This window comes from Vigna angularis, chromosome 11, assembly GCF_016808095.1.
Source record: "Vigna angularis cultivar LongXiaoDou No.4 chromosome 11, ASM1680809v1, whole genome shotgun sequence".
Lineage (NCBI taxonomy): Eukaryota > Viridiplantae > Streptophyta > Magnoliopsida > Fabales > Fabaceae > Vigna > Vigna angularis.
This window is the reverse complement of record NC_068980.1, coordinates 2,410,482-2,423,503: the sequence shown is the minus strand read 5'-3', so window position 1 is coordinate 2,423,503 and position 13,022 is coordinate 2,410,482. Positions and strand designations below refer to the sequence as shown.

Sequence of the window (13,022 nt, the reverse complement as noted above, 5' to 3'; positions counted from 1 at the left end):
TTTAATGGTTTAAAAAATATGAAGCACAAAATTTTAAAATATAATTATTGAATAATCAAGGATCAATGATAATATATTAAAAAATATTTATATATATTTTAATTATAGAAAATAAGCATTTATAGTGTTAGGTAAACAATCTAAAATATAAATATTTTAAATCCAAATTCATCCACTTATTCTCAATACTGCTAAATTGAATCTGAATAAATTCTAGACTTTGCAAATGTTCCCTTTTTCTGATTGAAAACCAAAAGACATTCATAACCAAAAACATTCAAACTACAACCTGTTATGTGGAAAAGTATGCTGCAGAAAATGAAGAACACCCAAATTTAATGCCTTCTAAAGAAATGGTCCAAATTTTGGATATTGATGAAGAGATTTGTCTCTTTCCCAACAACTAACTCCTGCAAAGTTGACTCTAACAAGAGTAATAATATATTAATAGATCCATTTAACTAAGTCAATAAATACTACTGCTACAGTGAAGTATTATATTTGCTGCAGCAGAGGCTAATGTTTATTTTTGTATTTTATTTTTCTGCTGCTCCATCTTTATATGCATAATAACTGTCACCCTGCCATTGATTTCTTTCTTCTGTATATGGAAATGAAATTAAAGCATCACTAAAAGACAATGGCTCTGCAGTCTAGATATCAAAATCCTTATTTTAATATGAAATATCAGAAAAATTATGAGGGTGTTGCAGGTGTTTTCAGACCCAAAATGGGTGCTGTCATTCTGCACTAATAGATCACCATATATTGTGCAATGCTTTTAGATTGATTGTAAGAAAGATAGGCTTAGACTTTGGCTTGGCTTAAGGGTGAAAGAGAGTGGAAAACAGACTACTCTTAGAGCACCTAGTGAGGTGTCAAAAGAAGGTGAAACTTGTGCTAGTGAAGCAAAATCACTTGCTTCTCAAGCAAAATCTCTCTCAGCTCTCTGCAAGACTCATCTGATAAAACTTTGGAGTTTATTCTGATCTTTTTGGGAACTACAATTGTTAGCTACCCTTTCTCCCCTTCTTATATTTCACATTTCACACCAAATCAATAATCATGCCTTGCCTCTTGTTGTGAAGGGAGAAGCAACATTCACATCATCATCATCACATTCATCATTTGCTGTTTTGAAAATAGAAAAATGAAAGTAACATTATGTTGTTTTCTTCTGCTAGCTCTACAAATAACTAGTTGGGAATCTGCAGTTTTAGCCACAAGATCCTTTCCTCCTTCTGATACCATGTCCAATCCAGGTTATTGCTTAAACCACACACTGTTTTTATCTTTGACTTGTTAGCATCATGTGAGCAATTATATCTTCATGATATTCAACTTTTCTCAGTCCATTTCCTTTCCATGTATTTTCAAACATATATAATTTATCTTGATCTTTTCAAATGTGAACATTGCTCTTTGACAACTAACTATTTCATTCTTTTTGTACTATGGTGTTGTCTATACTCCATCAGGCCCCCAAGAGGCACCAGTACCAATGTCTTCACCACAGAATACTGTAGAATCAGAAAAGGTTTGTCACCCTTCTCCCATTTTAGAGTTTTATAGGTGGATGCTAATTTCTGGTATGAGAAATGATTAAGTAGTTGTCTTAAATCATAAGCTTTTCAATTGCTGCAAAAGAATACTGTTTTGCATATAAAGATCGGTTGAGATCATTATGGTTTCAGACTTCCTAGTACTAATGTGTTTGTTTTCCTTCGTTAAAGGGTCTAATGGACAAGAAAGTTATGTCGGATTCAATGGAAAAAACATACAACATAGGAGTGAGGAAAATAGGATCAATTCCACCAAGTTGTGACCACAAGTGTTATGGTTGCACTCCATGTGAAGCTATTCAAGTTCCCAGCACCAGCAGTAGAAACAATCATTTGGGTTTGCAGTACTCAAATTATGAGCCAGAGAGTTGGAAATGCAAGTGTGGTCCTTCCCTCTACAGCCCCTGATGAATATAATATATGTTTCTCCTGTTCATACCATTCAATATGAATATAGTAGTTCATATATAATTAATGATCTCCTTCTTCTCTCTCACCTTCGTATTTATTGTTTAATGTAGCGCAATCTTCCTTAGGCTTGGAGCCACCATTATAAACAGCACATCTTAATTATAATCTATAACTTATTCAATGTAGAACAATATTTTTTATCAAATATTCTTAAAAAAAATACTTTCAGGAATGTTTGAGAGATAATTTTAAGAATTGCGTCTAAAAAATAATAATAAAAATTTAAATTAAAAACTTTAATAAATACTCAAACAAGTATTTGAAGTGGGTTAACTTTCAGGTTCAAAAATATGGTAATTAATTATATTATCACGGTTGTCTTTTAAGTTTATATAGTTTCCTTTTGATTTAATAAACTTAATTGTTAGTCTAAAAAATAAATCAATTTGTGTGTGACATTTTTTTTTTAAAGTTTTCGGCCTTTGTTTGTACATTAATTTAAATTTAATATAAACACTATATCAAGTTTATTAATTATCATAGATTATAATATTACCAATATTTTTATTTAGCAAGTTTCTATCTCAAATCAAATCTCAATTGTATGTGTATATATATATACACAGACACACATAGTCCCGCATTTTGTAACCGACTCTGTTTCTCCGAAATGGCTTCCCAGGCAAGTTTCTCTGTTTTTCATTTCACACTATTCTTAATCACAATGAAATTCCAGAAAATTACTGATACTTAACAGTATCAACTATTTCACATCATTTATTTTTATTGATTTGTGAAGGTTGAGCCAATATTCGATATTTTTTCTGTCGTTTTCCATTTAGTTATATGAATCCAAAAGAGATTTAGAAATTGAAAAGGATATATATGCGGATTCGAGGTTTTGTGCTTGTTTCAGTTTCAGATTCATATTATTCAGTGCTATTATCTCGTAAACTTTACCGAATCAATTGATGAATCTGTATCTGCAATAGTGGAAACAGTACTGACAGAATGGATTAAATAAGAATGAGATTCTTTTTTCTCTTGTTTAGTCACAATTGAATACTGCAAGGCTTAATTGGATTCTCCGGGATAATGAGTACTCTGTAAATAAATTATGGTTATCAGCATTCTTCCATTCATTCCACTTGACATGTTTTTTATCATACGGATATTGAGAACTATTATCGGACAATGAACGAGAACGATTATCAAACTGAAAATAGATTGACGTGATAAAAAAATGATGAAATCTGATTTCTCTAAGGTATAGGCTGCAAGTATTATATAATAGTGTTAACTCTCCTTTCATGAATTGTTGGTACATTTTATCTGTAGGACTCATGTCCGTTGATAAAGAATATTCTTCTTCTTGATTCAGACGGAAAGCGTGTGGCGGTCAGGTATTTTTCAGAGGACTGGCCAACTAACAGCTCAAAGATTGCTTTTGAGAAGTTTGTGTTCAGTAAGACAGTTAAGACAAATGCTCGAACAGAAGGTAAGCGTCAGAGTTTAAGAAATACTCATCACAAAACCAAGTCATGATTTTAAATGCGATGCTAGGATACTGACATATCGTAGGTATTGCAGGCTATAATGTTACGCAGATAGGTCTTTTAAAGTCTGTTGTTGTTTATGTAATTTTTGGATCATAGTTAGTCTTTCTTACTTTCGGTTTCAAAAGTGATTTCTTAAGCATAGTGAGGTTATAAGTAGTAATCTTGGGGGCTCAATAATCAATTAAGAGCTTTCGGCTTCTTTTCTATATCTTTTACCCGGAACCCGACATTTTTATAGTAAGTTTTTATGAAACATTCTAAGTAGCCAGCATGTCTTATTTCGTGCTTTAGCTCATAATTCCTCTGATGATGTCCTCCATTTCTATACCCGTGTGTCAAGTCTGCAAATTAATTCCAAGATATAACGGAAGCATTTTCATCGTCTCTAGGCTTGATTTTTCCTCTTTTCCTTTTTGGACATATCAACATGCATCCAGCATCAGTATTTTCTATAGACCAAACTATGTGTACTGGTATTTGCTGTTATTATTGAACTAAAGAACGAACTTCGTCAGAATGTTGGACTGAACAATTTGTCACTGAAATTTGAGATATATAAAGTATTGGTTATTCTTTCCAGTGTGGCTTTGAAGAGGTTTCTTTTGATCATTATTTTATATTGTCATTTACCACCAAGTGGAAGTCTTTACTCGTGTTTATCCTGTTTTTTTGGTAACGGGGGTATATTGTTTCACATTATCTTTAGCTGAGATCACATTGCTCGACAACAATGTCATTATTTACAAATTTGTACAAGATCTCCATTTCTTTGTCACTGGCGGCGATCATGAAAATGAGATCATTTTAGCTTCAGTTCTTCAGGGTTTCTTTGATGCAGTCACGCTTCTCTTAAGGTGTTTTAGATTGGATTATTTTTTTCTATTTTTTATCTAGATTTTATATACAGATGCATTTTACTCATCATGCTTCTGTCTTCTCTTCTATTTTTTTCTTGTGCCATTTACAGGAACAATGTTGACAAAAGAGAGGCGCTTGAAAACTTGGATCTTATTCTTTTATGCCTTGATGAGATTGTGGATGGAGGGTATGCATATGTTATTAGTCACATTTCTTTCTTGATATTGCAACTATTTTTATTTATTTTGTAAAGGTTTCCCTCCTTGAAGGATGATACTAGAAACAAATGGACCGCTCATTGCTGAAAAAGTGACCTCCCATAGCATGGATGGCGAGTCCCCCCTGACTGAGCAGGTAATGCAACACTCTTTCTGTTTTGTTTCTTGCACTAATGTATGCATACTGCTTTTACATTACAGAGTCAAATCACTTGCCATGTAGAGCCGAGGTTACTTCATTTAGTCCTCATACTAAACTTACTTTAGAAGGCTATTACGTAACACTTTTTCCTTAAAGTTGATTTTGTTGTGAAAACTGAAAAATCAATTTTGATGGACAAATTTTAGGTTAAGATCAGCATATTGCTTTGATCTTAAATCTGATGATTGTAAATTTCTGATATTGCAGACACTAAGTCAAGCCTGGACTACAGCCAGAGAACATTTGACAAGAACCCTTCTAAAATGATTTTGGCATGCGCTGGAGTTTCTTTCATATTCATTCTAGAGTTTTTTACTATCTTGACAGTTATCATACTCAACACTTATTTTTTTTTCTTTATTTCTGTTGTTACTTTGAAAACACTGAAGAGGTTTCATTTATCCTAAATAACCATTCAACCATAGAAATATACATTATAAAACTAATAAAATTTTCACCTCAAATTATCTATTTCGTAATAAAAGTTTTAAATCTTTTTACTACAATTTTTTTTTTTTTGTGATGAAACAATTCACACATGTATTTTCTTTTAGAACGCATTGGAGGCTAGATAAGTGAAAAAAAATATAAAAGTGGCTTAAAAACATTATCAATCTTACGACTATGATTCACTTGATATTTTCAATTTTCTACAATTTTGTACTTAAGTTAAGAATTTAATTAAATACGCTGATTACATAAACTATACCACTTTTTAATTATTGATTGCCAGGTAAGGTTGTTAAATTTTGTAACAATTTTCATAAAATTAAATTTGCAATCTTTTACTAGTTAACTTTCAATATAAAAATTTGTACTCAATTCATTAATCGCTTCCTTTATCAATTTTCTTTTGCATAAAATCCCAAAATCTTTAGCTTCCACTCAGATGCTAAATATAATTATATGTCGGTAGTGGTAAAGAAGACATGCTAAAAAGCTTAGCAAAACGGCGTCGTATTTGCATTTGAAGAATTGACCCTTTCCGTACAGTCAGTGGAGCAAAGTTGCGAACCCACCCAAGGTGTGCATAAGAATTGAAAAGTACTTGTAGACAAATTGTGAATCTCATTAAATGCATACATCCATTTGTTTTTGTCTAGCTCCTAACTTATCACTATACATCATTGCGTTCGTTTATTATTTAATATAATATAATTTAACACTTCATTTGTGACATCCATAAATCGTGAAGTACTAAAGGACCGTTAACAAAATAAAATATGTATACAAATGTTACAAGAGATAAGTAAAAACTGGTTGTGGATGTAAAAAAGTAAAAATATTTCAACCAGAATATAGAAAAAGTTCAAAAAGTATTTCAAACATTTACAAAAATATAAGTTTACTCCTAAATTATGTCACATATCAAACAAATTCCCTTAAACCTAGTTAGAACCAACGATGTTCAGCTAGTATACCCATTTCCACCGAGATGATTTTGAATAAACCTGATTCTTAACATATTTGTAGCGAGAAATCTAAGTGTTTGTGTGTGATTTTGGCTTCTGGTAGTTAATTTTTACCAGCATCTAGGGACCTTTCATATATGACGCTTCTAGAAATCAGCCTAGTCCTTATCAAAGAAAATCCAAGAAAGTTTTGCAAAATCCATTAGATACAATAACATATATACCTTTTGTTTCCCAGCTTCTCATCTGAATGAATTATATCTGCATCAAACCTGGAGGGTGCTACTGCTGTCGCAGCCATACCTTTTGGAGCATTGTACGGTCTGCAGACTCTGGATACCAAAATTCATTTCCAGTAAGGATGGTACCTTCCAGTTGTAGGACCATCGTCCTTCTCAGCCCCTTTCCCACCATCATATCCACTGCTGCGGTTGAAACTAACGTTTCTTCCATATGCATTACCATCTCCATGGGAGATAGTGCCGCCACCATAAACCCCAGGATTACCATAAGAATTCAGTCCATAGCCGCCATAGCAATACATCGGTCCACCATATCCAAAACCATAACCATATCCACAATAACCACCATAAACAGTAGCAGCACTTCCGCCAAAGCTTCCCTCAAAGTAGCCATATGCACCGTTCATTCCAGAATCTGTATACTGTCCACCTCTTTTTCCATGATTACGATTTCTTGAGCTATTCCCACCATATCCATCCATTCCATTGCTAAAACCACCATATGATTTTCGTGAGGTACTACTGATGTGATCAACTCCAGATCTTTTGGGCTCAGCTCTCTTAATTTCAACCTATATTTATAGTCAGAAAAGGGTATCCAAAAGAAAAAAATAATATCAGGTTGTGCAGCACAATAAGAATATCCTATTCTAACTTCAACAGTTTCACTAACCTGCTTGCCTCCAATTTCATGTATTTTTCCCGCTGAAAACACCTTTTCGACTGAATCTTCGTTGTCAAAAGTTACAAATCCAAAGCCTCTAGATCGCCCAGTATTGTGATCTAACATGATTTGGCACTCAACAACATCGCCATAAGGTGAAAAGTATCCCCTCAACTCATCTACAACGTACACACAATCCAGTAGTCAGAAGACAGAACACACAAATTCCAATATAACCAAGAAGAGTAAGGGCATCTGGTTCACTATACCGTCAGTGAAAAGTTGGGGTATTCCCCCTACAAATATCTTCTTTGTTTTTAGTACTCCAATTCCTTCCATGTCCTCCCTAGGGACTGTCCTCTTCACTTCAACCTGATCAAACAAAATTGAATATGTCATCAGGAGCAAGAATGTGCGCTGCTACAATGTTTGAGCCAACATGTTCGAAACAAGAAGTTACCACTCTGCCATCAATGGTATGTTCCTGGGCCAAAACTTCATCTGCTACAGCTGAATCGGCAAATGTTACAAAGCCAAAGCCGCGTGGCCTTCCAGAAAGTTTATTTGTCATTATTACCGAATCTGTTACTTCTCCATATTTGCTGAAGTAATTAAAAAATGATTCTGACAAACAAAAAGAAACACATGCTAGAATGAGATAAAATATACATAAAGGAATATAGGTTCCACCTTCCCCTATCTTCGAACAGTATTCTTCAGTCCAATAAGGACACGTAAATAATAAGTAAACAGAAAGTGAATGAATTAACATAATAATAACATAGTCTTTTGTATCAAACAAATTGCGCTTGAGTTGCATGCATGGCACAAATCAAGGATGAGGGAAAAAACTCTACAAAAACATTCTGATCCACATTTTAATTGTAATGCTTAATAACACTTCGCATCAGATAACAACCTATAAAATATACTCAATGAACAAGATAAATAGTTCAACTAAGTACTCCTAATCAGTACTTCAGACTCTCTTCAAAAGTCGCCAAAAAATCATCATAGAACAATCAGCACCAGAAAATAATGTTCAAGAAAAACTGAGAAGGGCTGAAAACTACCAAACAGGCTACAAGGAGTATGGATACAAATGGCCTTTTCTAATCATTGAACTAGTACCGATAACACTCTTTAGGTCCGCTATAGAAGTCAAGCGGTGTGTGGCGCCTGTCTTAGGCAGCTAAAAGATTTGTAAAGCAGAGCATTTTTCAATTGCAGCCACCGAAGCAGTAAATTCGGCCATTGTTGTGACAACTTCTGGCACTATAGCTGCACAACAGAAAGCCCTGTCGAAAACTCATTTCCCTCAAAGCTGTGCCATTTTCAGGGATTGAGGGAGTAGATATTTCCCTCACCTCACCCAGGTAGCATTTTTCAACTGATAACCAGACTGTGACTCGTGTATGTGTATGTTTTAATTGTCAAGGTAATTTTTTGTTCAATCAAGAATCATAATGTGTACCAAAAAGTAAGATTCAGAGGCAATAAAAAATAACTCCAGAATATATCTTATACATAATAGTAGTTGTGTTTGAGTTTGTGAAGTCTTTTTCTTGGTCCAGGCATGGTCCCCACCAGCCCACTGGACCAGCGGCTGGCGGCTGGCCCAGAAGGTTTTTGCACAAGACGGAAATGTAATTCAGGACATAGATAGGACCCAACAAGTGCGAGCACGGTAGTTTTCGAAGTCTGTAGTTTCAAAGAACGAAAACTAGGCAACAAAACATCCATGCATGGAGCAGGAATTGAATGAACGAGTGACAAATAAAGTAGTAGATCAGAACTGCTCCTCCGGTTCTTTTCATTCAATAATTTAAGAACAGGCATACATGGACGATAAAACAAAAATCCCTTCGTATAAATTTTCTACTCCAACCGGAAAGTATTAAATTTAATTTATGGAGAAGAAGTGAGAATACCTTGAGAAGTCTCCCACGAAATGCCCCCAACGAAAAGTTTCCTAACACAAAAGAAAAACCAAATCGTCAAAATACCCACGAAAGAAGTGTAATTGGGAGAAGTTGTGGCGCCAAGAACATGCAAGAAAAAAACTAACGCCGCAAAACCCCCTTCTCCACAAAACCCATGTACCACCACCCACTACAGAAGTAACTAACCCTGAAGACGAATCACGAGGATTGGGGGAGGGTTTTGCGAGCTCATCATTCGCATCACCATTGTAGGCGCCAGGTTCAGATTCGAATTGCAAGGCATGTTGAGAAGGAAAATACTCCATTGAAAATTTCAGCGTTGAATTACTCTCTAACCCTACTACTACACCCAAAAGAGTGCAATTTCAGAAGATAAATAATCGCACATGCTATGGCACAACGCAGATTGTTGGAAAATGAAGAAAAGCAGAGTGAAAAACCCTAGAAGTTGAAATGCTCAGAAACCTCTAGCTTTCCCTTACCCACTACACCTGACACAAAATTCCACACTAAAAAGCCCTTTGAAACTAAAAAGGTGCAAAAATATATAAACAACTTTTATTTCTGCCACTTAAAATTTGGATCAATTTATTTAACATTTTTCCCCGGAAATGTTGTCTGTTCAAATAACTGCATGTAAGACAAGTGTCTTCTTATGCAACATAATAAATAAATTACATATTTTCTTTTTATTTTTCACTGTTTTTTTCATATTTGAATCTTTATTTTTGTCAACCAATTTTTTACTTTACATATTTAAAAAAAAAATACTCATAATAAATATTTGAACGTGTTTTTATTCATAATCATAATAATTAATAAAAAAATATTTTTATATATGCTTTATTATATTTACTTTTTATTTTGATAGAAAATTATAAGTGTTTTTATATATAATTACAACATTACAGAAATTAATGAGAAATATGTATCTTTATATACACGACTTTTTTATATTATTAATCTAATTTTTGTAAGATTATTTTATTAATTAATTTCTTATAATAAAATTCACTATAAATAGTTTTTCTTTACCCTATTAATAGGATGAAGACAAATAGTAAGAAACATGTACCTCTGATAACCGCGATTTGTAATTTGGATGTATTTAACTATATATTAAACAACTTGCTTAATTAATTTTTAACACAATTATATATAATTTTAATATAAATGTGTTTATATGAGTCTACCATTAAATTAAAAACCCACTAAAAATATCATTACCAGTATAAATAACTAAAAATAAGTTAATGGATAATCCATAGATGAGTTTTCATTCTCTTAAATAAGAAAACAGGTACAATTCTACAGTACACTAAACTCAAAGAGTGCACTTTTCTTCAACTTTTCATTACAGATTGAAGAACTTCAGAAAGGTTAAGTAATTGTGTTTTTACCTTTATCTCTACAATTTCAATATACTTCTCTACAATTTCAATATACTGAAAAAGAAGAAGAAATAAAATAAAAGAAAACTCCACTTCTGAAGGGAAAATATTTGTTCCAAATTAAACCTGTGATGTAATGTTCTTAATCCTTCTTACAATTTTTGAATATGAAATTCTGAAACTATATCATTGTTATGTACACAACTTGAACTGATGAGAAGGATGGACCCATGAATGAGTCAAATGCTAAAAAATAACAGAATTCACATTCTCACATAATTTTTGGATTTGGGTGAGATCTGACCGTTTCTTTTAGGATTCCTTCCCTGTTTCACTAAGTTGGACTCATTCATGGGTTCATCTTCTTCATTAGCCAAGTTGTGTCCATAACAATAATGCAGCTCCAGAACTACATATCCAAACACTGTAAGAAGGATTAAGAACATTTGGATCACAGGTTTTAGTTTGAAACAAACATTTTTTTCAGCAGTGGAGTTTTCTTGGATTTTATTTCTGTTTTTCTTTTAGTATACTGAAATTGTGGTGATAAAGGTAAAAACACAATTACTTAATTATATATTAAACAAAAGTTGGACTCATTCATGAGTCCATCCTCTTTTTCAGCCCAAGTTGTGTCCATATCATGAATCTGGTTCAGTCACCTTCTGCTTGCTCTTCACTGGACCTAACATGGCAAGAAGTACATACATGGCACTATATATTATCTTCAGGACAGAGTTGGTGTTGAATTTGGCCACAATCAGTAGCTTCTTCAAGGCTCCAATTCCAGTCTTTCATAGATCAGTGGGGTGGATCAGGTGCTATTTGATGGAACAGATCAAGCATGGCATAATGATCGGTATCATAACACAGCTTCATGTTTTGGTGTGGATTTGTTTCATTGAGACTGATACACACACATAAAAGATAAGAAACTTCATCTTAATTAATAACAAAAGCCCTTGAACATAAATTATGATTCTTGAAGACCAACTTCATAAATTGTTTAACAAGTTCCAACTTAACCTGTTTGTGTCTTTTTGGCAGACCATACGTTTCAATTAGAAGGGTGATGTGCTATGCACCATTTGGCAGAAAATATACAAGTTTTATGCTTAAAAAGAAGAAATTAAAAAAATATATACATAATTTTATATTTATAAAATAACTTTAGCTTATAAACTAAATTTGAAAATGAATATGATAAAATGCTAACCTTGGCTTTAATCATCTAATTCATCATCATCATCATCTTCAAACTCTTCCTCTTCTTCTTCTTCATCTTCCCCCTCCTTATCATCATCATCTTTATCAGCAACAATGAATCCACTCAGTGTCTCATCATCATCATCTTCTTCTTCTTCATCATCTTCTTCATCAGTAGCTGTTTTCTTTCCTTTAGAATTTTTACTAGCTTTGGTATCTTTGTTACCTCCTTTATCATCTTTTGACCTTGTGGAGTACCTGGGCAGCTTCTTCTTCCGCATACTGACAACAACGCCCTTATCATCGTCACTTTCACCAGTCCACTCATCATCTTCGTTTACCTTACCCAGTTTTCGTTTCCCCCTCATTCTCTTCCTCTTCTTCTCACTATCATCTTCCTCATCTTCGCTATCCTTTCTATGTTCCTCAAGGAACCACTCCCAATTCTTCGCGTTCCGAATCATCCCCTTAGGATAGTTGTCAAACTCGTGCCCCATCACAAGAAAACCAAGCTCTGCATTTTCAAAATCACAACATAATAGAACTTTAGTTTCCAATAAAAAAAATGGTAGGTTTAACTTAGATGATTGTTACTGAAAAAGTCTACAAAAAAATAAAATAACATCCTACTCATGAAAACCACTCTCTCTAGTACCCCTTTTTTCTAACATGGTTAAAATTTAGTGAAAATTAGAGATTCAATAAAAAAGATGTTTTCTTTATCAAATTTCTACCAACAAGACTCGTTGTATTCAGAAGAATGCTTAGGAGTGACACAGGACATTACACAACCTTCCACCGAAAAAAAAGTATAAACATTTCAGCACAAGCAACAACCAAATTCACATGAGAAATGGAGCCGAAAGAAACAAAATTGAAAGAGGATGCTAAGAACAAGGAAAGGCAGTGATACCTTTAACGGGATCGATTTCCGAAATGTTAATTTCGTCAAGGTTAAGCTGAGGAAGAGGTTGCTTGTTCCTGAGAGTGAAGGAGTACCAGAGAGGTGCATTGGGAGAGAAACAGAAACGGTCTCCGGGTTGCAAGTGACCCTTCTCGAACTTTCTGAAGAACCGAAGCGTTTCTCCGTCGTACACCCAAAAGGGGTTCTTCCCCATCACTTCGAACGAAACCCTAGCATTAGCATCAGCAACCACTGAGTCTGAATGGTGGAGTTTGAAACACACGTGGCGACGAGAAACTGTGCGGTCGTGAGTGCTGAATCCACAACCTCGTCCAAACACAGTTTTCTCATCATTTTCCAGTGCCAATTTGGAACCATCTTCACCCTCCACTTCCACCTGCATGCTTAGATTTTCTTCAGCCCACAAAAATCCCTCCTTTTCTTTTATGC

General features: G+C 34.0%; 4 protein-coding genes across 6 annotated transcripts; 2 read left to right on the top strand and 2 right to left on the bottom strand.

The window, feature by feature from the left end:
- The first annotated feature begins 564 nt into the window (after positions 1-564).
- LOC108333766 (EPIDERMAL PATTERNING FACTOR-like protein 3) lies at positions 565-2,033 on the top strand. 3 transcript variants are annotated; one of them, XM_052870435.1, is made up of 4 exons: positions 565-888; positions 1,185-1,262; positions 1,479-1,537; positions 1,734-2,033. In XM_052870435.1, the coding sequence occupies exons 2-4, from the start codon at positions 1,250-1,252 to the stop codon at positions 1,968-1,970; spliced, it is 309 nt and encodes a 102-aa protein (XP_052726395.1). In that variant the 5' UTR covers positions 565-888; positions 1,185-1,249; the 3' UTR covers positions 1,971-2,033. The 3 variants fall into 3 exon arrangements, with proteins under 3 accessions (XP_052726395.1, XP_052726394.1, XP_017424729.1); XM_052870434.1 differs by having other exon boundaries at positions 565-1,009; XM_017569240.2 differs by having other exon boundaries at positions 568-1,262.
- Positions 2,034-2,602: 569 nt separating this feature from the next.
- LOC108332953 (coatomer subunit zeta-2-like) lies at positions 2,603-5,251 on the top strand. Its single transcript, XM_017568254.2, has 6 exons — positions 2,603-2,655; positions 3,312-3,471; positions 4,239-4,386; positions 4,500-4,577; positions 4,660-4,744; positions 5,018-5,251. The coding sequence occupies exons 1-6, from the start codon at positions 2,644-2,646 to the stop codon at positions 5,075-5,077; spliced, it is 543 nt and encodes a 180-aa protein (XP_017423743.1). The 5' UTR covers positions 2,603-2,643; the 3' UTR covers positions 5,078-5,251.
- Positions 5,252-6,079: 828 nt separating this feature from the next.
- Positions 6,080-9,621, bottom strand: LOC108334467 (heterogeneous nuclear ribonucleoprotein 1). The gene is made up of 6 exons (XM_017570328.2): positions 9,258-9,621; positions 9,060-9,100; positions 7,589-7,752; positions 7,398-7,500; positions 7,138-7,307; positions 6,080-7,036 (listed from the first exon to the last, which is right to left on the bottom strand). Exons 1-6 carry the CDS (start codon positions 9,374-9,376, stop codon positions 6,569-6,571), a joined length of 1,065 nt encoding a protein of 354 aa, XP_017425817.1. The 5' UTR covers positions 9,377-9,621; the 3' UTR covers positions 6,080-6,568.
- A 696-nt stretch (positions 9,622-10,317) lies between these two features.
- Positions 10,318-13,021, bottom strand: LOC108333135 (nonsense-mediated mRNA decay protein 2). Its single transcript, XM_017568480.2, has 3 exons — positions 12,582-13,021; positions 11,679-12,182; positions 10,318-11,369 (listed from the first exon to the last, which is right to left on the bottom strand). The coding sequence occupies exons 1-2, from the start codon at positions 12,973-12,975 to the stop codon at positions 11,686-11,688; spliced, it is 891 nt and encodes a 296-aa protein (XP_017423969.1). The 5' UTR covers positions 12,976-13,021; the 3' UTR covers positions 10,318-11,369; positions 11,679-11,685.
- Between the last annotated feature and the right edge of the window lies 1 nt (position 13,022).

What these genes read in the sequence shown, in the direction of transcription:
- LOC108333766 (XM_017569240.2), top strand. Translation starts at nt 1,151, where the DNA reads ATGAAAGTAACATTATGTTGTTTTCTTCTGCTAGCTCTACAAATAACT. An exon ending in TGATACCATGTCCAATCCAG is followed by an intron (nt 1,263 to 1,478) that starts GTTATTGCTTAA and finishes ATACTCCATCAG; the next exon opens with GCCCCCAAGAGGCACCAGTA. An exon ending in ATACTGTAGAATCAGAAAAG is followed by an intron (nt 1,538 to 1,733) that starts GTTTGTCACCCT and finishes CCTTCGTTAAAG; the next exon opens with GGTCTAATGGACAAGAAAGT.
- LOC108333135 (XM_017568480.2), bottom strand. Translation starts at nt 12,975, where the DNA reads ATGCAGGTGGAAGTGGAGGGTGAAGATGGTTCCAAATTGGCACTGGAA. An exon ending in GGAAATCGATCCCGTTAAAG is followed by an intron (nt 12,183 to 12,581) that starts GTATCACTGCCT and finishes TTGAAAATGCAG; the next exon opens with AGCTTGGTTTTCTTGTGATG.
- LOC108334467 (XM_017570328.2), bottom strand. Translation starts at nt 9,376, where the DNA reads ATGGAGTATTTTCCTTCTCAACATGCCTTGCAATTCGAATCTGAACCT. An exon ending in CCTCGTGATTCGTCTTCAGG is followed by an intron (nt 9,101 to 9,257) that starts GTTAGTTACTTC and finishes CTTTTGTGTTAG; the next exon opens with GAAACTTTTCGTTGGGGGCA. An exon ending in ATACCATTGATGGCAGAGTG is followed by an intron (nt 7,501 to 7,588) that starts GTAACTTCTTGT and finishes TTGTTTGATCAG; the next exon opens with GTTGAAGTGAAGAGGACAGT.
- LOC108332953 (XM_017568254.2), top strand. An exon ending in GATGAGATTGTGGATGGAGG is followed by an intron (nt 4,578 to 4,659) that starts GTATGCATATGT and finishes CCCTCCTTGAAG; the next exon opens with GATGATACTAGAAACAAATG. An exon ending in AGTCCCCCCTGACTGAGCAG is followed by an intron (nt 4,745 to 5,017) that starts GTAATGCAACAC and finishes CTGATATTGCAG; the next exon opens with ACACTAAGTCAAGCCTGGAC.